At 39.9% G+C, this 22524-nt stretch overlaps 1 protein-coding gene across 1 annotated transcript in view; it reads right to left on the minus strand.

Annotated features, from left to right (window-relative positions):
• Positions 1-482: 482 nt before the first annotated feature.
• Positions 483-22524, minus strand: part of LOC117997010 (nose resistant to fluoxetine protein 6-like) — a 53307-nt gene continuing 31265 nt past the window's right edge. The window contains exons 2-15 of the mRNA XM_034985178.2: positions 19221-19340; positions 13531-13664; positions 12749-12921; positions 10229-10404; positions 9743-9829; positions 9206-9366; positions 8385-8485; positions 7588-7719; positions 6957-7122; positions 6314-6393; positions 5487-5712; positions 4428-4602; positions 3767-3909; positions 483-2971 (exon numbers count right to left, since the gene is read on the minus strand). Of these exons, the coding sequence (XP_034841069.1) occupies positions 2843-2971; positions 3767-3909; positions 4428-4602; positions 5487-5712; positions 6314-6393; positions 6957-7122; positions 7588-7719; positions 8385-8485; positions 9206-9366; positions 9743-9829; positions 10229-10404; positions 12749-12921; positions 13531-13664; positions 19221-19340 (2003 nt within the window). The 3' untranslated portion in view covers positions 483-2842. The remainder of the gene's footprint in view (positions 2972-3766; positions 3910-4427; positions 4603-5486; positions 5713-6313; positions 6394-6956; positions 7123-7587; positions 7720-8384; positions 8486-9205; positions 9367-9742; positions 9830-10228; positions 10405-12748; positions 12922-13530; positions 13665-19220; positions 19341-22524) is intronic.

Genomic DNA, 22524 nt, shown 5'->3' on the forward strand with positions numbered 1-22524 from the left:
ATACATTGACCAGCTTATGCTCGCGACTTCGTCCGCGTGGACTACACAAATTTCAAACCCCTATTTCACCTACTTAGGGGTTGACTTTTCAAATATCCTTTCTTAGCGGATACCTACGTCATAATAGCAATCTGCATGCCAAATTTCAGCCCGATCGGTCCAGTAGTTTGAGCTGTGCGTTGATAGATCAGTCAATCAGTCAGTCAGTCACCTTTTCCTTTTATATATCTCAATTTAGATAAATAATATAATTTATTGAATCACGGACCATATCGTGATAATTATTGACTGCCTGATCCTAGCGATAAGTATTGTAAGATACCTATAAGTATTTATAAAACTTTGTATAAGTAAATGTAATTTTAGAGTTTGTACTTATTTAGGTTAAGTATGCAAAACTAAATTGTCATAATATTAAAATAATGTTTTATTTAAGCCAAATACCGAGTTTAGTTATATATTTTATCGTTTAAACCGATAACTTATACCTATTTGGAGCATTTTTTTAACTTCAGGGGTAAGTCATTATTATAAAAAAAGTTAAATTGTATTTTTTATTAAAAATATTTCAGTACAAACTTAATAACTAGAGAATATTTACAACTTATTTACATTATATAAGTACTTATACAAGTTAATATAACAACTGTATATACATTTTTGGATAGCTTAAACTAAAATTGAAGTACTTGTACATTTTTCTATAGTAATATCGCCTCCCTGTAGCTAATTAACAAAAATAAAATAATCAAAATAACTTAATTAAATCTAGAATTTATAAAATTCAACGGCATTTCGGTAAATTTTATTTTATTTTATCTTATTCCTTGTATAATTTAGTTTTCCTTATTTTGCTTAAAAGGTAAAAAAGTACATTACGCGGCTGAAAGTAATGGACATCCACCTTAAGAAGGATATAGCAGATTTGTAGAGCGTTGTCTCTGTCGTTGATACTGACAAAAGTCATATATATGAGTGACAGAGACAACGCTCTACAAAGCGGAAATGTCTTTCTAAAGGCCGATGTACATTTCTTTCGGCCGCGTACTGTAGCTTCTCGCTGAAATGCGTAAGAGGCGCACTATATGCGGTCCATACGACCTTGCTACCGCGAACTGACATTGAAATATTATACGAGTGGTAAACCTAACTCCAGAAGGTCTAAAACGCTGAGCTAATCGCTTTGCTAACGCGTTTCTTCGGGAAGGTTTCTACGATTCGTTTATCTTTCACACTAAGGAAAACTAAAGTAAAGTGAAATACACGTGCATGTCCATAATATGAAAAGTTTACTGGTATGATAACATTTTGCGAGGCCCCCTATAGATTTTGTCAGGGCCCCCGATGGATTTTGTCAGGGCCCCCATTAGAAAATGAAGTCGATTTTTCGAGACAAAATCCGATTAACAATCGTAGTAAAGCTATGATTTTAAGGTTCATAACAATCTGAGGCTCATTTTTTTTTGACTTGGAGGCTTGGCCCTCATAGAAAATGAATGAAGCCGATTTCGACAGTCAGTATTTGTTAATAGAACTCAGTTTTAATTAATTGAAGGTTAAAAATTTAAAAATAAATGATATGAGCAGGCAAGAGCGGCCATTTATACTTATGGATAGTTTAAATAAGTATTTATTAGTGTATGGCAATAAAGAGAAGATTGTAGTTTGGTTAGCTGTAAAATCTTCAACTACCCTCCTGCCCACGTTTTATGGCCGCTCTGACATACAGTGCGACAAGGCTCTTTTGGCACTTGAATGACATTAACAGGGGGGCGTTAGTTGTAGAACAAAGGCTTACCGCCGTACTCAAAGTCGTTAATCGTTACTTAAGATTGAGTTAACTCGAGACATATTTATGTGAGAGATATAGCTCTGTCTCGTTTTAACTAAACTTAAGTAACGATTAAGCGACTCTGAGTGCGGCCGTTAGACTATAAAATATTATGTAATATCTCTCAACGGCTATATTCTTTAAACGTTTAAATGGCTTAGACTATTCAAAGGGGACACTTGACGACGACATTAGTTCCGATTTTCGCCACGCGCCAAAAGAGCCGTGTCGCACTGTGGTAAGATGAACAATCATTGTTGCATTATAACAAGTAATACTTCCAAAGTATTAATACCTTAAAGTTAAATTATTCCATAACTTTGTTTAATTTTAGTAGTTTTCTAAACTACTCTTACCTGGCTATAAGTTATATCTATCTGAGAATGTTCATTTTATTTTGTAACGGCGTGGTAACATATTTGCACTTGTAAAATGTAGGTAGTTTGATACCAATTTTATCACAGAACAAAAACCTTAGGCAATAAGTAGATACGAGTATATATACCTACCTATTTGTATTTTGGACGCAAATATTTTTAAATACACTAACGATCTTTATCTATTACGCACTAGATGGGTGGATTACGCACTTCAAATATACTAATAGCGCAATCTGGTGAAAATGCGTTTGAATAATGAAGGCATTCCAGTTTCCAGTAAAAGCTTTATAAAACAAACGGTGCCAGAACGCCCCTCACCGAACGCGCGAAAAAGCGCATCGTCGCGCGTCGGCTTTACACGCTGCGATTTGTCTTGACGTGATGATCTTATGGTCCCTTACGCAGATGTCCGTCGTGCACTGTCGCATTTTGTGTTGCAGGCTTTTGTCTCAGATCATTTTAGCACTTAGGTACCTATCTAGTATTAAATTTTGCATGAAAACCGAGATTATTAAATTTTCATAAAGAATTAAATTTTTCATCACCGTGACAAAATTCCGCTGACATTCAGTAAAATGTTTGTAAAATTTTTTGATCAAATGTTTGCACAAATGTTTGCGCAAATGTTGGATCATACTCGGTGGGGTTTTTTCTGTGGCGCAACGATCTTCAGCATGGTGACGATGGGAGCCTCGAACGCGACGGATATGACCAACGCGAGGAAATAGGATATCACCGTGAGGCCCAGGAAGAGAACGAACTGGAATAAGAATTTTTCTAGTTGATAATGTGCGTTGTTGATTGAGGTTGGTTTTAGAAAAACTCATTAATTTTATAAATCAAAATATGGCCTTCGTGATCTAGATGTCTTATCACTAACATTTAGTCCGGCAGGTCGATTTCGTAAAAGCTGCACCAATCATTATTACCATCTCAAATGGGTGTTTTCCTACTTTTGAATTTGATAAATATTATTACTTTATTATAAACTAGGATAAAAATAATGACGTACCTACGCTGAAAAAAATATTAAAATCCAACAAAGATTTACAAAGTTACAGGCATTTTTGGAGTGGGTGGGTCTTCTACCCCTTTCTCGCAAAACGAAAATTTGTATGAAACCGCACGAAGCTACTATGGCATTAGTAAGGTGTGACGTCAAAATGCTATATCGCTATCTCTGTCTAATCAGAAATATTTAAATGCTTTTTTGTTATTTTATCGATTTAATTAGTTTTTTCAGTTTACGTCATCATTTTTATCCTAGTTTATAATCCGTACTAATATTATAAATGCGAAAGTGTGTTTGTCTGTCTGTCTGCTAGCTTTTCACGGCTCAACAGTTTAACCGATTTTAATGAAATTTGCTATAAAAATAGCTTACATCCCGGGGCAGGACTTTTTATCCCGGAAAAGCAAAGAGTTCCCACGGGATTTTTAAAAACCTAAATCCATGCGCATGACGTCGCGGGCAGCAGCTAGTAAAGTAATAAAAAAATTGGAGTCAAATACCCAATTGTAGTGGTAATTCTAGTGGTAAAAATGATATACTCACAACAAGTAGCTCTCCGAGATGTATGGGGTGCGTGAGATGCATTGCGACGTACCGCAGAACCACTGGATGGACCAGGTACGCGCAGTATGTTACTCGAGAGAACGGGTAGAACAATGGTGAGGACAGCAGCGGTCGCACCCAACCTGTATAAAATAGACAAGAAATGATGAAGAACTGTATGGAAGAAAGACTATGTAGGCTTCAAATCACGGGACAGAAGTTTGATGAAATAAATTTTTACAAAGTGTTTTCGTATCGTCAAGCGACTTCTTGGGTCTGACACTATGAAAGTCTGAATCGCGCTAAAAGTTTTAACAAAACTCCCAGACTATAGAGGGTGTAATTAGAACGCTAACAAAAACTTAACGATATTATTAGGTACTACCTAAACATAATCTAAATTCCAATACCTCATTTATGTACTTGTAGTTTTAATGATTCAGTATTTTTTAAACCCACAATTTATATATCGTACGTACAAAACTTCTAAGATACGACGATTGGACCAGCCGGCCTCCGTGCACAGCTGCTCGGAGGAAAATCTTCTATTGTCACGGTTGTGCCCCACACACAAATTCTTTGCGTGGTCAGGCTTTACGTAAACTTAAAACTAACGCTATTTCACATCTCATCACATTCTCCCATACAGTATGATATGTACCTCCATGTCCAGTAGAACAGGCGATGATGACCCAGCCGACGCAGGCCGCCCACAGGGAATGTGAGACAGCACTGAACACCGCCGCAGACACCACGTCCAGCTCCGTCGTGTATAGTCCGAATATCAGGAACAGGAACGTCGCAGTGCACACCGCCCAGCCTACCCACGCCCATATCTGGAAAGGACATTCCAATAAAAATACACTCAAAACGAAATTGTTGCTGCCTTCAGACGTAAGATTGCATTCATCGTCAACAACCGACAGATGTCCACTGTTAGACGTAGATCTCTTTTAGATATTTTGTCTGAGGAGGCTTTAACCGTGGCTAATTAGTTTGTTAGGGAGCGGTGTATGTGTGCTTGACCGTAGCAATAGGGAAAGGCCGACCGTCGTATATAGTGCAGATTGCAGAAAGCTCTAGTTTCTACTGTGGCAACCACCACAAGTAGATTTGACAATACCCCTGCACAACGATGAGCCCACCGTCTACAGTACGGGGGCCCAACATACGACCGAGATCTCGAGGCCCTAAGCCAAGAAGGCAGGCCGTAGCCGACAACGGCTTAAAGGACTTTACCGGAGAAGCGTTCTTCCCCGCGTCACACCCGGGCAAGGAGGCCATGCTTCGAGGCCCGTACTCCCTAGTCTTGACCTAGGTTAAACGGAGAAGACCCCGCTGCTGAGTATAGGTTTATTGAAACAGCCATACTCTTTCCAAGTTATCCCGCTTCCATCTTCGACTGCATCATCATTTACCACTAAGTGAGATCGCAGTCAAAAGCCAACTTGTATCGGAATAAAAACTTCCGGGTGCTACGTTTATGCCACTTGTATTCAGCGGTTCCCTGTGATTCGCTTGATGGTATCTGTCCACTTAGTAAGGTCTGTCAAAACTGTGCTTTCTGGTGCGAGGTTTCCATTCCATAGCCGAACGATTGGCTGAATAAGAGAGATGAAGAATTTAACGCTGCTAGGTATATAGAGGAACAGTTAGACATTAGTTCTTGCGAGCGACCAAAAAAGCATGAATCAAATGTGCAAAGCAATATAATTCTTACCACTCCCATCTTAATCTTCAAATTGGTCTTGAACAGTATCCACCCAGTCAGCATGCCCACTAAATAAGGCCCGAGTCTGGTCCATGGCTTGTCGTAGATCTTGTCGAACTGTGTGAACGGGTCCTCACTGTTGGGGATGTGCTCACTGCTGTACGACACAAAGCCCGTCGTCAACAGGGACGACAGGAAGAATAGACCCGTCAGTACTGCTGATAGCTTGAAGTGGCTGAAACAGAACATGAACATTTTAAACATCTATTGCCCGCTCTTCACTTGCATGGCATGATTCATGAAGCACGAGCCATCCATACTGTCCTATTCCTGGACAGTATAGATGGACTATTTTCTTATCACGGACCAGTAGGTGCTTGAAAGAACGAGAGAGAATCCAGACCGCGTGGCACGCAGGGATCTGCGTTTTTGTGTATGTCTGCCCCAGAAAGATGAAAAATACTCAAGGGACAAGGACAGAGATAAACAACTTGTAAGGAGTCAAGAAGGCGCCCCCGGGAACCACGCCAAGAGCAGGTACCGGGAGGCTCTCCAGCGATTCGACCCATATAACCGAGAGGTTGGTGGTATGGGAGGTGGAGGTTTGTCCTATTCCTGGGCTTTTACGTCGCGATTTGCATGCGAGTGAAATCCGGGCATTCATTTTATTCAAGCCCGTTGAGCCCCAATTATCTATCATAATTTACTAGCTGACCTGCCCCAGTTTCGCTCTTATGGAATTTTTGAGAATCCTAGAATGAATCCTACATTCAAAATCTCATGTCAGTCAGGTCAGTCAGTCAGTTTATCTTTTTATAAGTAAATCTGTGAGTTACCTGGTAGCCAGAATAAGTAGGATAGCGCTGACAGCATAGAACTGCGTGTCATCTGATAAGTACCAACTCCACAGCATACACTGAAAACGAAAAATAAAATAAAATAAGATGAAACAGTGATGATCTCGTCTTAACGTCGGAAAGAAAACCGCACTGTGGGCTTACTTCCTTATCATCACTACGCTCAGCTTAAACAGTTGCTCACCATTTGCTCGACAAGCAACAGGGTGATGTACAGCAGGTTCCGTCACCAGTACTTGTGGCAGGTCTAGTTGCCCATTGCCTTGGGCTCGAACACCCCTTTTTCCCTCATTTCATTTTTTTGACCTCATTTCATCGTCACCGCCACGCTTAGCATAAACATAGTTTCTCACTATTTGCTCGATGGGAAACATGGTGTTGATATACAACAGGTTCCAACCAGTAGTTGGAACTGGCTGCAACAACGCGTTGTATTAGCTCACTTTTTGTCACTTTCTCCAAGCCCAGTATGAACATTTTCTCACACTTTGTTCATCAGGTAAGAGGGTATTGATATGATATGATAGCAGATTCCGAACATTATTTGGAACTGGCTCCACCATCGACTTGTGAGCTCACTTTATCGTCACTTCCACCAAGCCCAGTACAAACAGTTTCTCACCATTTGCTCAACAGGGAACAGGGTGTTGATGTACAGCAGGTTCCTCCACCAGTACTTGGGGCAAGTCTCGTTGTCCATTGCGGGGGGCTCAAACACCGCATTGTTCGCAAACCATTTCATCGTCACCTCCACCACTCCCAGCATGAACAGGTAGGGCGCCGTCAATCTATAGCGAACAATAAAATTATTTATATAACTTAATAGTAAACCTTGAAAATGGTGGGTGGATTTGTATGGACACTTTGAATGTTCATTAAGGGGACATAAGCGTGAATCGATTGTGGGAAGGGTACCTTAAGTTTAAATTTTTACTTTAGGGTCAAAATGAGAAACTTTTTGAGGGTGTTGTGGACTCTTCTCAGACCGGCGCGTTTGGATTTTGGAACCCTGGTAGCTTTAGTTTTAAGTTTACGTGATTAATTATTACTTCTGGCTTCTGGCTTTAATTTGGCTTCTGTGTTTCATACCACGTATAACCTAAAAACTTTCAAGGGAAGAGTGACTAGGCATCTTCTGACGAGCGCGTTCCAATCTAGACCTCATTCATTACCTATCTTGAAATTAAAAAAAGTTTGCAGTGAATATTTGTGTTTTATACGAAAAGTGGCAGAAAATAAAGAGATGAGCTAACCTGGCGAAGCGGTACCCCATGAGGCCGAGGAACTGCAGCACGCCGGCGGTGAACTTGCGGTGGCCCTTCGTGAGGCGGTCCAGCTTTCCCTTCGCGCTCGTGCGGAAGTACAGGAATGTCACCAGCATACCACTGCAACAAAACATCACCTTTAGAGGGGCTATAGGAGACGTTGGGGTCCCAAGGAGCTGGAATGGGGACCTCGCACTGGAAGACACAGTATTGGAAGACCCCCTACTAGGTGGACGGACGACATCCGACGAGTTGCAGGGAGACGCTGGATGGCGGCGGTGCAAGAACGTGGCGTGTGGAGGTCCCTACAAGAGACCTATGTCCAGCAGTGGACGTCTATTGGTTGATGATGATGATGACTACCTATGGGAGTCGGTTTGAAGAGCTGTGGCTTTCTTGAATTCCAAGATACTGGCATCTTCGCTTGGTAGTCAGAGGGGCCGACTTAAGGCTATGCAATCAGCATCAAAAGCGGTAATAGCCTAGTGGTTAAGACGTCATACTCCTATTCAGGGGTCGGAGGTTCCATTCCGGGCATGCACCTCTAACTTTTCAAGAGTTATAATATATCACTTGCTTTAACAGTGTATTAAAGACCTCCACGCCTGAGAGTTCTACAAAATGTGCTCAAAAGTGTGTGCAAACTTGCCCAGCGTGGACTATAGCCAAACTCCTTCTCATCCAGAGGTGCCAATCGTACTCAGTGCCAGCGTTGGGTTGATGATGATAATGATGATGAATCAGCATCAAATACGAAGCCTTGATATCAGTTCGTTTTCTCTCACCCTAAACAGAAGAAAGTGTCGACGCTGTAAACGGCGCTGAGGATCAACTGGAACCAGAAGCTTTTCTCCAGAATTGCTCTTAAAGCAGTATTGTCAGCATACTGAAACAAAAACAAATCATGAACAAAAAATCTAGAAAAGCGGATCATTTTATTTTTCGAAAATTTGCAAGAACTTTGTCTTTGAGTTTGAACGCATGATCAGTCACATCAGACGCCGTTGGGTTTTTTTATTAAATTTTTTTTTTAGATTAGCGCCTGGCTGCAATCGGACCTGGAGGCAAATGACGATGCAGACTAAGATGGAGCGCGCTTGCCTAGAAGATGCCTATTCACTCTTGACTTGAAGGTACCCATATTATAATTGGAGGGGAAAACTGATGCTTGAAGGGTGTTCCAAATCTTAGCGGTTCGAATCAGAAATGAGGAGGCAAATCGCTTCGTACGTATCCGTGGAATTTCGACTACGTACGGCTGCAGACCTTGGCGATGCCTTGCGGTACGATAGTAGAAAGGTGATGAAGGAGGAGTTAGTAAAAGATTTTACAATCATCGCACCAACGTTGACAGAATTCGATCGTCGAAAAACGTAAGTAAAATGAACCTTACTTAACAGGCTAACACAAGGGCTGACAGCTAAAGCTCGAGTTGGTACTTAAATGTACAGCCAGCGCTCCAAGCGGTAATCTTGCGACCTTAAATTTGGTGGTACTGAAATTTCGATTTTAAATCATGAAAGTTTAGGTATATTCTCGAATTCTATCAACTTTGGTGAGATATGAACGCTCATACTAACTCTACTGGTTGAGAGTGCATGCTCACCTTGAATACCACAATACACGTGTGTCCAAATATGATCCACACCATGGATAAGCACCTCAAGCCGTGCACCTCTGGCACAGTGTCCGACCCCACAGACTGGTCGAAGATCTGCAGGATGTTCGCCTTCATCGAGAACGACAGCAGCAGCTCGGACCAGACGCCTGAAAAAATAAATTCATCAGCATCATCACATATCCTGTCGACGTCCATTGGTGAACATAACTTTTCCTACAGAGCACCACCACACCCAGTCCTCAGTTTTCCTCATTCAGCCGCTTTTCACCACCCTCTTTATACAGGCTGTAACCAGAACGCTAGCAAAAACTTATTAGCCGGCGATGGGTTGATCATGATGATCATGATGACATTTTTCAATGCCCAAAAAATTTTTTTTATACCTAAATAAATTCAAGGTTTTAATTGGTTTGTACCTAGAAAATGTATTTCTCAGGTTATTTAACAATTGAAAATCTGCTCTTAGTCCTAGTTAGTGGATTTAGGTACAATAAGTAGGTTGTACCTTAATTTTATACTTACTTAATTTGAGTTCTCCGTCTGTAGAAGAGGTTTCTGCAGTCAGCCTTTCTTCAGAGTTGTTATTGTTCACGGTGTACATCGATTTACCTGAAAAAGAAATTGCCAAATGAAAAAAATACCCTAGAATCTAGATCATGCTATGTAACAATTTCCAGAAAGCACTTGCCGTTTTTACTCTATGTGTCAACTATCATGTCAAAAGTTCGAATTAGTACTTAGGGCGTTTTTCCACTAGCCGGCACGGCAGCCGAGATGAAGCCGGTGCCGTGCCGGCGCCGTCTCCGGTAAGTGGAAAAACATACCATACAATTTCATACATTTATGCTTCCTCGGCTGCCGCGCCGTTGTCGTCGCCGGTGCCGTGCTGGTTAATGGAAAAACGGCCTTAATCTAAGAGTAAAATGTACGTTTGACATTACAGGTTGACACATAGAGCAAATATGGCGAGTGCGTTTTCAACTTTATGCGTTAAAATATAATCCTTACCTTTGGAAACGGTGATGGCGTCAAGACTATTCAGGTCGAGCTTCAGGTCGGAGGCGCCGTTTTCCGCGACGGTCATGTTGTCGACGCGGCGCCTGCGCGTGCGCACCTCGCGAGCGATGCGCATGTCGTAGATCGTCGCGGATATGAGCAGGATGCCAACTATGGATGATATTGCTCTGGAAAAATGATAAAATTTTTCGATAAAATGAAATTTCGAAATGATGTTCACGACTTCGTGGATTTAGTTGTTTAAAAATTGCGTGGGAATTCTTTGATTTAGCGAGATAAAAAGTAGCCTATGTCACTCTCTACATTACAAGTATTCTACTGTGTGTATACCACCTTTTTTTTCTTTTTTTATTCAGATACAATTAGTTAGCCCTTGACTGCAATCTCAGCGGGAGGTAAGTGATGGTTCAGTCTAAGATGGAAGCAGGTAAACCTGGAAGAGGTATGGCAGTTTTTACTAAACCCGTGCCCCTTTGGTTTCTACACGGCATCGTACCGGAACGCTAAATTGCTTGGCGGCACGGCTTTGCCAGGAGGGTGGTAACTAGCCACGGCCGAAGCCTCCCACCAGACCAGACCAGAAATTTAGAAATTATAAAATTCCAAACCCCTGCGAGGAGTCAAACCCAGGACCTCCCACTAATAAGACCACAGCGCTTATCACTGTGCCAGGGAAGTCGATTTATTCGAAAATTATACCAAGGCCAAAACCAAATTGGTTTTGGCTTTTACCAAACTAGGTATCAAAACCAGACTGGGGGATTTTTCAGACCCTCAAAATTTTCAACAAAAATCTGGATGGCTCCAATATTAAATACTTCCTTAGGCCATAAGGGTCAATCCTACCAAGGGAAATCTCATTTTTTAAACAACTTTCGTAAAACATCGTATTTTGCACTTTTTCGTCCTTTACAGATGAGACTATAAATCCAGCTTTACCTAATCACCCTTCCTCATAAAGCGATTATTGGTATCTGATATCATCCATACTTCCATACTAATATTATAAATGCGAAAGTGTGTCTGTCTGTCTGCTGGCTTTTCAGTTGACGAAATTTGGTACAGAGATAGCTTGCATCCAGGGGAAGGACATAGGCTACTTTTTATCCCTGAAAATGAAAGAGTTCCCACGGGATTTTTAAAAACCAACACTGACGCGGACGAAGTCGCGGGCATCACTTAGTTGAACCATAATTTGTACCGGTTATAAACCAAACACGCTTTCCATTCACTATAGTCTATAAGTGTAATAACGATTGACCTGGATAGTTAGAGTGATGTAATAGGTGATGGCGCCTTGGCCTCGGACCGTACCGCTTGTTTATCGTAAGATATAAAGCTACATTTTATGTCTCACTACTTTTTGTCCTAAAACAATTCGATCAAGCGATTATCGCGCGAGAAAACGATGCGATCATCGCGTGCTCACGCCAAACGAACGCGAATACGCGATCGTCGCGCGAATGCCAATAGACAGCTGTTCGAGATCAGTATGTTTGATCCAACTGGATTGGGTAGCGTTCAGGAAGCTTCGAGATGTCTTCTTGTCCAAAATTCCTCAGTTCTTCGAATAGTGCCCGTTGCCAGTGATGACATATGGATCCGAAACATGGTTGCTAACTAAGGGCCTCATAGGAAAGCTCAGTCACTCAGCGGGCGATGGAGAGAGCTATGCTTGGAATTTCTCTACGTGATCAAATCAGAAATGAGGAGATCCGTAGGAAAATTTGAGTAACCAACGTAGCTCAACGGGTTGCGAACCTGAAGTGGCAATGGGCAGGGCACATAGGCGTAGATAGACGTTGGGGTCTCAAGGTGCTGGAATGGCGACCTCGCACTGGAAGACGCAGCGTTGGAGACCCCCCACTAGGTGGACGGACGACATCAGACGAGTCGCAGGGAGCCGCTGGATTCAGGAGGCGCAAGACCGTGGCGTGTGGAAGTCCCTACAAGAGACCTATGTCCAGCAGTGGACGTCTATGGGTTGATGATGATGATGATGTTTGATCGCGCGTTCGTAGAGTACAATTCGCGCGAACTTGCGATGATCGCGCATTCGCGCGCTGTATTTGGGCGATGCCTAATGCCAACTTGTGTTTTTATCGCGCAACTGTGACCCAGTGCGTTTTTATCCTTATCCATCGATCTACTATCAGCTGCGATTTATTATCGGCACACCTTTCGCTTGTTGTTTTAATTTTGAAACTGTTTTGCAGCTGTGCTGTGGGCGTTTCGATGGTATTTCTTTGTGATGTTATTTTATAAAGTACATATTTAAGGCTGCCCGCGATTTCATTTTATCATGATGTCAAATGGTTTTTTTAGACTAGAGATTTTAAAGATCAGACCTGCTAGCATGTGATGATGCAGTCAAGATGCTATGAATAAATACGTGTTCCAGGATTTTTGGAAATTCAACCCCCACCTCGATTTTCTTAATCCCACCCGAGCGAAGCCGGGATGGGTTAGCTAGTATTTAAGTATTACTTAAATTAAAGTTATATTACTTACAAAAGTATATGGAAGGTTGGATCAGTAAGATAAGTGTATCCTCCGTGCTCCGGCGAGCGCACGGTCACCACCTTGTGCCGTAGCAAGGGAGCATGTACGGCGTTCACCAGCTGCGCCACTTGCTCGCGCGAGCACGTGCGCGGCAGGCACAGGCCGAGGTGGAGAGTGCGGCGCTGAAACAACATTTGGATAAATGTGACCAATGCAAACTAAGATACTCCTTTATAAAAAACCCGGCCAAGTGCGAGTCAGACTCGCGCACCGAGGGTTCCGTACTACAGTTGTATTTATTCGACAGTTTTTCGAAGGACAAACCAACATATCGTTATATTACTAAACAGAACCCCGGCATTGGATTGTATCGCCTAGCAGTAGGTACAGCTTTTCTAGTAAAATCAGTCTACGTCTAACTTTTTTAAAACGTGGTACCTAGGTATTTTGTTTTGTTTTAAAATGGTTGAACAAGTTTTGAAATAGTAAGTATCTAACTAAAACTGACGCCTCATGTATTTTGAGCACACTACCAAATTACCACAGTAGATCCTAATACTAGTATTATAAATGCGAAAGTGTGTCTGTCTGTCTGCTAGCTTTTCACGGCCAAACAGTTTAACCGATTTTGATGAAATTTTGTACAGATTTAGCTTACATCCCGGGGAAGGACATAGGCTAGTTTTTATCCTGGAAAATTAAAGGGATCCCGCAAGATTTTTAAAAAACCTAAATCTACACGGACGGAATCGTGGGCATCATATAGTTTCGAATAAATTAGATCTACTCACAGTCCTGACGATGTCCGGCAGGTCCGAGGAGATGGACATGCGCACGTTGTAGAAGGCCGTCTCGAACGGCGGCCCCAGCCCGGACACCGACACGTCCTGCCGCCAATCGGTGAAGATCTGAGACCCGCTACTACCTGCAAACAACATCATTTCAGGCTCATTTTCAATGGTTCAGCTCTTAGTTCGGGTAGATTTTTTTTCAATTCTTTCTCAGTCGAGGTTTAAGTTATAGTGAAATGCTCCATGCAACATCTCAAGTTTCTAGGGGCTGTACGGGTGTGCGGGGCTTTTCCTTCCTTATTGCCATTTCGACCTGTCGTGTACTATAGCTTATGGGCAGCTGAAAACAATGAACAAGTAAAACCATAGGATCGCTCTACTATCTAAATTATTATCGATAATTTAGCCTTCCTTGGTTTGCACTTATCGTTATTATTTATCGATAATTTTAGCTTCCTTGATTTGCACTTATCCATTGAACCTTGGAAGTTTGAAAATAAATTATGCCAATATAATAATCATTGTAAAACGCGCGCCGTGACTGCGTTGAACTCTTTATTATGTAAAGGATTCATTCACGACGCGGACGATCGCGGGAATATGCTACTAATTATACTAATATCACGAGTGTAAAGAAGAAATATTTGTTTGTTTGTAATCGACAAACTCTTAAATTAATGAACCAATTTTAATTATTACTAGCTTATGCTCGCGACTTCGTCCGCGTGAACTACAAAATTTCAAAACCCTATTTCACCCCCTTAGGAGTTGAATTTTCAAAAATCCTTTCTTAGCGGATGCCTACGTCATAATAGCTATCTGCATGCCAAATTTCAGCCCGATCCGTCCAGTAGTTTGAGCTGTGCGTTGATAGATCAGTCAGTCAGTCAGTCAGTCATTCAGTCAGTCAGTCAGTCACCTTTTCCTTTTATATATATAGATTTCACCATTAGAAAGCTTCTTTATCTAGAAGTATCATAAGGCTATAAATTCTGGCGATTCGGCCAGGCTATTCTAGGCTATTAAATATAAGTCTGAAATGTAAAATTATATAAGGTATCTGTAACGCTGTTGATTACAAAAAAAACCGGCCAAGTGCGAATCAAGCTCGCGCACCTAGAGTTCCGTACTACAGTCGTATTTTTTCGACATTTTGCACTATAAATTAAAAAACGATTATGCATTAATAAAAAATACTGTTTTAGAATGTACAGGTGGAGCCATTTCATATGATACACTTAGTTATCTTACTTTGAAAATTGGAAATACTAATTATTAGTTCATGACCACAATTAATTTTTTTTTGTGTGATGAAACCTTAAATTTACGGTTCTCAAATTTTCCCCCTAATGTATGCTATAAGACCTACCTACCTACCTGCCAAATTTCGTGATTCTAGGTCAACGGGAAGTACCTTGTAGGTTTCTTGACAGACAGACAGGTCCTATGTGGGTTCCGTTTTTCCTTTCAAGGTACGGAACCCTAAAAATAACAAAAACTACCCATTTTTTTTTTAAATATTACAATAAAACTTAAAGCTAGCCTTATCTAATTACTATATAAATCATGACCGCGTGGAATGGTGCCAAGAATACTGGCTGCATTTCCGCGCTGGACAGCCAGGCTGATCCGTTGCGCAAAAAATGAGCCAGCCCTTCTCTCACCAGATGAGGCTATTAATCGCGGTGAAATGTCTCGTAAAAAATTTTTAGTACTAAGACTCCATGGCCCCAGGGTCTCCACGGCAAACGGCACAAAAATGTTACTCTCTATAAGAGAGGCATACTTGCGCCGCTTGCCGTTTTCAGCTGTTTCTGCGGCTCCCGGTCTTGATGCTGTCTTCCTGATATGACACGGGGCCAATGTGTCAACGCAAGTTGCGTCCCACATTAGCGCCCGTCCCCGTTCCCAGGGAACCAGCGTCAATCCATCAGGTCTCTTGCCATCATCCCGACTAATCCCTGCCGGCTCAATGTCGTGACGGCTCAATGAGCGCAGGAATATTTATGGTGGCAAGAGCTCTTTTAATTGTATCGTTAAGAACCCATGTTGCTTTTATTGGCTGTAACTTTGAAAGAAATGAATAAAATTAAAATTAAATTACTGCGATCGAAATCGTGGGCAAATACCAGTCACGTATACAGTAGGGTTTAATAAAATAAGTACTTACTTAATATTAATAAACATTCGAGAACAGTTTCTGCTCCAGTTACTATTCTAGTCTGCCACTGACTGTACTGCAATACTTCGCCCGCACAATGATCTCACCGATATTGTGGAACCTTCGCCCACTTGTTTAGATACAACTAGCTAATGCTCGCGACTTCATCCGCGTGGACTACACAAATTTCGAACCCCTATTTCACCCCCTTAGAGATTGAATTTTCAAAAATCCTTTCTTAGAGGATGCCTACGTCATAATAGCTATCCGCATGCCAAATTTCAGCCCGGTCCGTCCAGTAGTTTGAGCTGTGCGTTGATAGATCAGTCAGTCAGTCAGTCACCTTTTCCTTTTATATATTATTTAGATTACTTATTACTTACATCATACACAAACGTGCGTAAAAGTTGCTTTTAAATTGTAAATATTTACATATTAAATATTAACATAGTTTACTACTAAGTATGTTTACTAATTTTACTATTATAGTCTACCTACTATTAAGTTCATGAAACACTGTTCTAGGGTCACTTTGTTTTATTTTAAATAATTATAAATACATATCAAAAGTTGCGTAACCGGCAGGAATCGAACCTGCATCTTCTGGGTTCGCGCCCGATGCCCTGACCACTCGGCCACGGTTTCGCTTACTGCCAGTGACGAAATTCGTGATACGTATGTCCACTCAGTACTGAAGCGACTGTTTTGATCACTTTGTTTTAATTTTAATACAGGCTTCTTTTTAACTGAAATTTCCGATAGTCTTTTTTCACATATCTTAGCATCTCTTTCGGGAAATATTGCCCATTGGTGATTTTATAATATTTGTACAGTACCTCACCCACCTCTGGTTTAGAATGTTGCCCCTAACAGTGAGGTCATATCTACCTAACGACTTACCTACCCGACAATAAGTATGCATAAAAGTAAAATATTAAATTACAAAAAATTATAATATTTAGTTCCGTATTTGTTAATAAACATATAGGTACCTAGATAAAGCCGGTTTTTCGTTAAAAATAAACAACACAAGTAACACGTGAAATACCTACTTGGCCACTTTGCCAAATCGCTATAATATCTTTATACCTATATGACTTAATCTTGTGTAACGATTACCGAGTTCCAGTTACCATTCTGCATATTATATAATAAAACAGTTAAGAAACAAACGGTTAAACATTAATTACCTATAGTAGGTAGGTTTGTAGGTATACTTAGGTTGAGATCTATAGAGCACACTTTGACTTAGCTCAGACTTAAGATTGAGTTAAAACGAGATAGATTTATGTGGGAGGTATACATCTATCTCATTTTAACTCAGTCTTAAGTCTAAGTAAAGTCAGAGTGCAATCTATAGGTATCACCCTAACTGCGCGTAATTTTTTTTTTTTTTAAAGAATATTAGCCATGTTAAATGACTAATATTCTCCTTTCCCCTCCAACTAAGCGTAAAGCTTGTGCTAGGAGTAGGTACGACAATAGTGCAACGGGCGGGGTTTGAACCGTCGACCTTTCGGTTTTCACTCCACTCCTTTACCTGTTGAGCTATTGAGGCTCAAGCTCAATGCATTTCTGCAATGCATTTTGACGAAGTTTAGTTTGCATAAGTATGCAAAATTTAAAATTGCTACTAGTATAAAACGGGTACATACCACGATTAACTAGACTTCGGAAATTGAAAATACAAATTTTTAGTTCATGACCACAATTTAATTTTTTTTGTGTGATGTAACTACAAATTCACGGTATTCAGATTTTTTCCCTTATGTCTGCTATAAGACCTACCTAGTACCTACCTGCCAAATTTCATGGTTCTAGGTCAACGGGACTTACAAACTAGTAAATCTACTACTGGTTAGGTTACCTAGGAGAAACAATAAGAAACTCTACCAAACTAAAAACTACAGCGTTACCTTTTCCTACTTTCATCACCACCTATGAGATTGATTAATTTAAGATGTAAAATGATTTAAGATGTACTGTAATGTCGGACTCCAGATTTCTTTATTGTGCATATTTTTTACGTATTTTTTGTTAGTTAAATTTTTATTTCAAATTTCAAATAATTTATTTCAAATAACTTGAGTTTACAGTAGCTGTAGGAGGTTGGAGCCTTCTTTTAGGAGTAGGCGAACTACTCCTGTGTCAGAAGACACCGATCTTCCTTAACAATATTTTCATCAGCGATATCAAGCAAACGTGTGTGAGTTAGTAAGTGTATGGATAGATATATGTATGTGTGTGTTTGTGTGTGTGTGTGCGCGTGTGCGTGTGTGTGTGTGTGTGCGTGTGTGTGTGTGTGTGCGCGCGTGGTCTATGCGTATATTATGTGAGTATTAAACAAAATAGTCAAATAAACCTAGTAAGTACTACATAGTTGTTATATGGTACGTATCAAAAGCGATTCCACTTCATCATAGTTTAGTGATAACAGATACTTTTTCAAAATTTCTTTGCAAGCATTGAATTTTAGTGGATATGTTTTAAGCTTCCTGTTAATCACGTTATATAGATAACTTGATTGTATGGAATATTGATTCCGAGCAAAAGCAGCTCTGGTTCGAGATGTTTTTGCTACAATAAATCTATTTCTTTTATTGGCAGGTGAAAAAGGTAAAGATTTGTGCTTCCTTAAGACTATGCTTAAAACGTATAGCTTTCTGACCGTAAGTAAGCCCGAGTCAGAATAGAGCTGAGTAGTAAAATTTAAATCAAGCTATTTTTTTATGCTGGTGATAAAATTTCGATTGATATACCTAGTGGGTTTAACGCATACTACTTCATATTATAGAGTTACTTAGTAGGTGCTTTGCCACTGGTCTTCTCAATTGAAATACATAGTACCTAAGCCCTGTCTCTTCTCAAGGTCCATAGTCTAATCACCCTATCTACATGTTCGTAACTTATTATAAAAAATCATAATTATGTCATATCCTCTTATTAGTTAATCTTTGACATCTTAGACAAAAAGTAAGATAAAAACAATATTACTTAATTAGAAGGTAAGAACCTACTAAAGTACGTACCTACTTTGCCATACCTTCGTCATTTATCTTGGTAAGTATAAACTAGCACTACTAGCAGTGGGTAGGCATTAGTTAGGTAGGAACCTGTTTACTGGCAGGTCATAATGAAAAATATGCATTTAGCTTACAACTGGGGTAAGCAGTGCATTTATGCCTCTATGACCTCGCGTCCTCCACTGCAACAAATATAGCAGTGCTACGTACGGTTGCGATTCCGGGAGGGCGCATGCAGGTCGTTGAGGATGGAGCAGAGTTCCGCCGAGCCCGTCCAGTAGTTGTTCCCCCAGTAGAACATCGACGTGTAGCGCCCGCTCGCGTCCTCCACTGCAACAAATATAGCAGTGCTACGTACGGTTGCGATTCCGGGAGGGCGCATGCAGGTCGTTGAGGATGGAGCAGAGTTCCGCCGAGCCCGTCCAGTAGTTGTTCCCCCAGTAGAACATCGACGTGTAGCGCCCGCTCGCGTCCTCCACTGCAACAAATATAGCAGTGCTACGTACGGTTGCGATTCCGGGAGGGCGCATGCAGGTCGTTGAGGATGGAGCAGAGTTCCGCCGAGCCCGTCCAGTAGTTGTTCCCCCAGTAGAACATCGACGTGTAGCGCCCGCTCGCGTCCTCCACTGCAACAAAAAATACATACTGTTACTAAAGCTGCATTTACACTAGAGGATCATACAATATACATGTATAGAGCGAGTCTCAATTTATGTTTTATATTATCTTCGGAATAGTATTAGAAATCACGTCATGCATTGCCAGACACTTAGTATGGTGGCAACTCCTTTCCAGACACCCTTAAAGTTTTATAAATTGTTAAAATACCTTTGACATAAGATTGTTTACATCTTTATCAAATGTTATCTCCAAAAGCCAACAGGATACAAACTTCATAGAGCGTTCCTCCCTATGTTGGGGACAATACGCAGATAAACTTTCAGCTTTTATAAAATAGCGAAGGTCTGACATGGTCTGAGTTCTGACACTACTACGTCTATAACGACTACGTACGGATTTACTAATTAATGCGTAGATCTGAAAATAATAAGATCCTTATTAAATGAAAACAAGATGTCATCGATAAAATCATTATCTAGTAGGTAGAATTGCAACTTGCAAGTCATTGTTAAAAATTATAAGTAAGTCTTGTACCTACCTAGGTACGTACAATATACGTAAGTATTTAATTTAATTCAAGGAGTGTTTAATTAAGCAACTGGCAGCGGACAGTGACCTCTTGCTTATTATAATAATTACTATCGACTCGCCCCGGATTCCCATGGGTGCAATATAGATACCTACTAATGTGGTGTCAGTGATGAGTGATGAAAATCATAAAATCGATTATATCGAGCCAACCTCAAAAGATACATGTATGCTATGGCGGATTTTTTTGTAGAACTTTATAAGAGAAACAATTTCAACATACATTGTTTTCGCGTAACTTTGATCATTTAGGCAGCGCACGCCTCGGAAACTCAAATGAGAGGATTTTTTCCGACCTAATTCACATTATTTCAATTTCCCTAGGGATCTCTAATTTTTTTGAGAATTAAACTATACCTATGTAAGCCTTCCTCTTGAATTACTCTAATATTGGTGAAAACCGCATTAAAATCCGTTGCGTAGTTTAAAAGATCTACGCGTTCATACATACAGACAGCGGGAAGTGACTTTATTTTATACTATGTAGAGATACTTATTGACCAAATCTAAATTTAATCCACCGTAAACTTGAACTTTGCAATGACCTGAAATAGTAAAGGTTATTTTTCAATTTTATTTTAAGGTTTATTTTAAGGTTAATGACCGAGACGCCATAGTCTTCCTTCCGTAAACAAAGTAGGAAATGATACGGAGCTTTCTGATGGCTTGCAAATTGCTTCCTCTTGTAATGACTGCCATCATTTGCAACGCCGTTTCAGTAACGCCTTATAGGCCGAGAGACAGTGGACAGAAATAATTATTGCTAAAATCACATTTTTAACCGACTTCAAAAAAAGAAGGAGGTTCTCAATTCGTCGGAATCTTTAATAAAACTTTAATTTTGAAATAAAATTAATCTTGTTATATTATAGAACTTAAACTGTCATGAGTGATATTAATGAATAAAACCCGAACATAAACTAATAAGTCCCGAGCATAAACTAGTATTTTATAAATTACGTACAATGGTACGTCTATATATATAAAAGGGAAAGGTGACTGACTGACTGACTGACTGACTGACTGACTGATCTATCAACGCACAGCTCAAACTACTCGACGGATCGGGCTGAAATTTGGCGTGCAGATAGCTATTATGGCGTAGGCATCCGCTAAGAAAGGATTTTTGAAAATTCAACTCCTAAGGGGGTGAAATAGGGTTTTGAAATTTTGTAGTCCACGCGGACGAAGTCGCGAGCATAAGCTAGTAATTTATAAAATACTAGTTTATGCTCGGGACTCCGTCCGCGTGGACCATACACGAACCCCTATTTTATACGCTTAAGGGTTGATTTTTCACAAATCCTTTCTAAGCAGATGTCTACGTCATAATAGCTATCTGCATGTCAAATTTCAGCCTGATCTGTTCAGTAGAGTCAGCTTTTTCTTTTATATTAATAGATAATATTATATATGTACGTAATACGTAGGACTATGTAACCTCAGCCCACCTCACAGCATGCCTTAGTGTCGTAGTCCGCGCTATAAAGTAAAATACAGCAACATTTTGTTTTTTTTATCCAGTTTCCTCTTCGTCTCATTTAGAGTAAGTAAATAAAAATCTAATTCTACAAACCTATTATTAGCTTGTAGTCACTTATTTTTAAGATTATAATAGATAAATTAAAGCTGTTGGTTTTCCTAGTAAAATAAAAATAAAAATAAAATAAAAGTAAGAAAGTAGGTATATTATACATCTAGAAATATGTCTAGCTTTCGCCTGTATTATGGATTTGAACATGTACGTGGTTTGGCGGTTGTCTCTTTGACTATAAGATAAACCACAAAGACGGCTATAGTTATATGATTGTGAGTAATGGTTATAAAGAGTATTTCTATTTTATTGACTTAGGTCATAGCAGTTTAACTAATACAAATGGTTTGATAATAATTTTCTAGCCTACAGATCTCAGTCCAGTATTATAGACAGATAGACAGACGGCCTTATTCTTGCGACCTTTTTAGTATAGTATTTTTTTAAAGATAGTCAATTTTAAATATTTTACTAATCTATACTAAATAAAATAAATAAATATAAATATAAAAAATAAATATATAAAATATATATAAATAATAATAAATATATATATAATAAATATAAATGCGAATGTGTGTCTGTCTGTCTGTCTGTCTGTCTATCTGTCTGTCTGTCTGTCTGTCTGTCTGCTAGCCTTTCATCGCCCAACCGTTCAACCGATTATGACGAAATTTGGTACAGTGATAGCTTGCATCCCGGGGAAGGACATTGGCTACTTTTTATCTCGGAAAATCAAAAAGTTCCCATGGGATGTTTAAAAACCTAAATCCACGCGTACGAAGTCGCGGGCATCAGCTAGTTTAAAATAATTTAATGATTTTAAGCTTATTTTCTGGTTTTACGATAAAAAATACGTAAGCAAAATAATTTATACAACTATTTGAGGTAGGCTTATTATCATGTACTTACGACATAGATGATGCCTGCCACTTTGTTCGTAATTAAAGTAGGGTTTAAACATTCTGTAGGAACTTTTTACATTTCCGGGTTAAAAAACTGTCCATGTTAGGGACGTAACATGTATTTATCTTGGTATAACTGATCTTTAAACTAAACAATGTGTT

Source organism: Maniola hyperantus, chromosome 4, assembly GCF_902806685.2.
Source record: "Maniola hyperantus chromosome 4, iAphHyp1.2, whole genome shotgun sequence".
Taxonomy (NCBI): domain Eukaryota; kingdom Metazoa; phylum Arthropoda; class Insecta; order Lepidoptera; family Nymphalidae; genus Maniola; species Maniola hyperantus.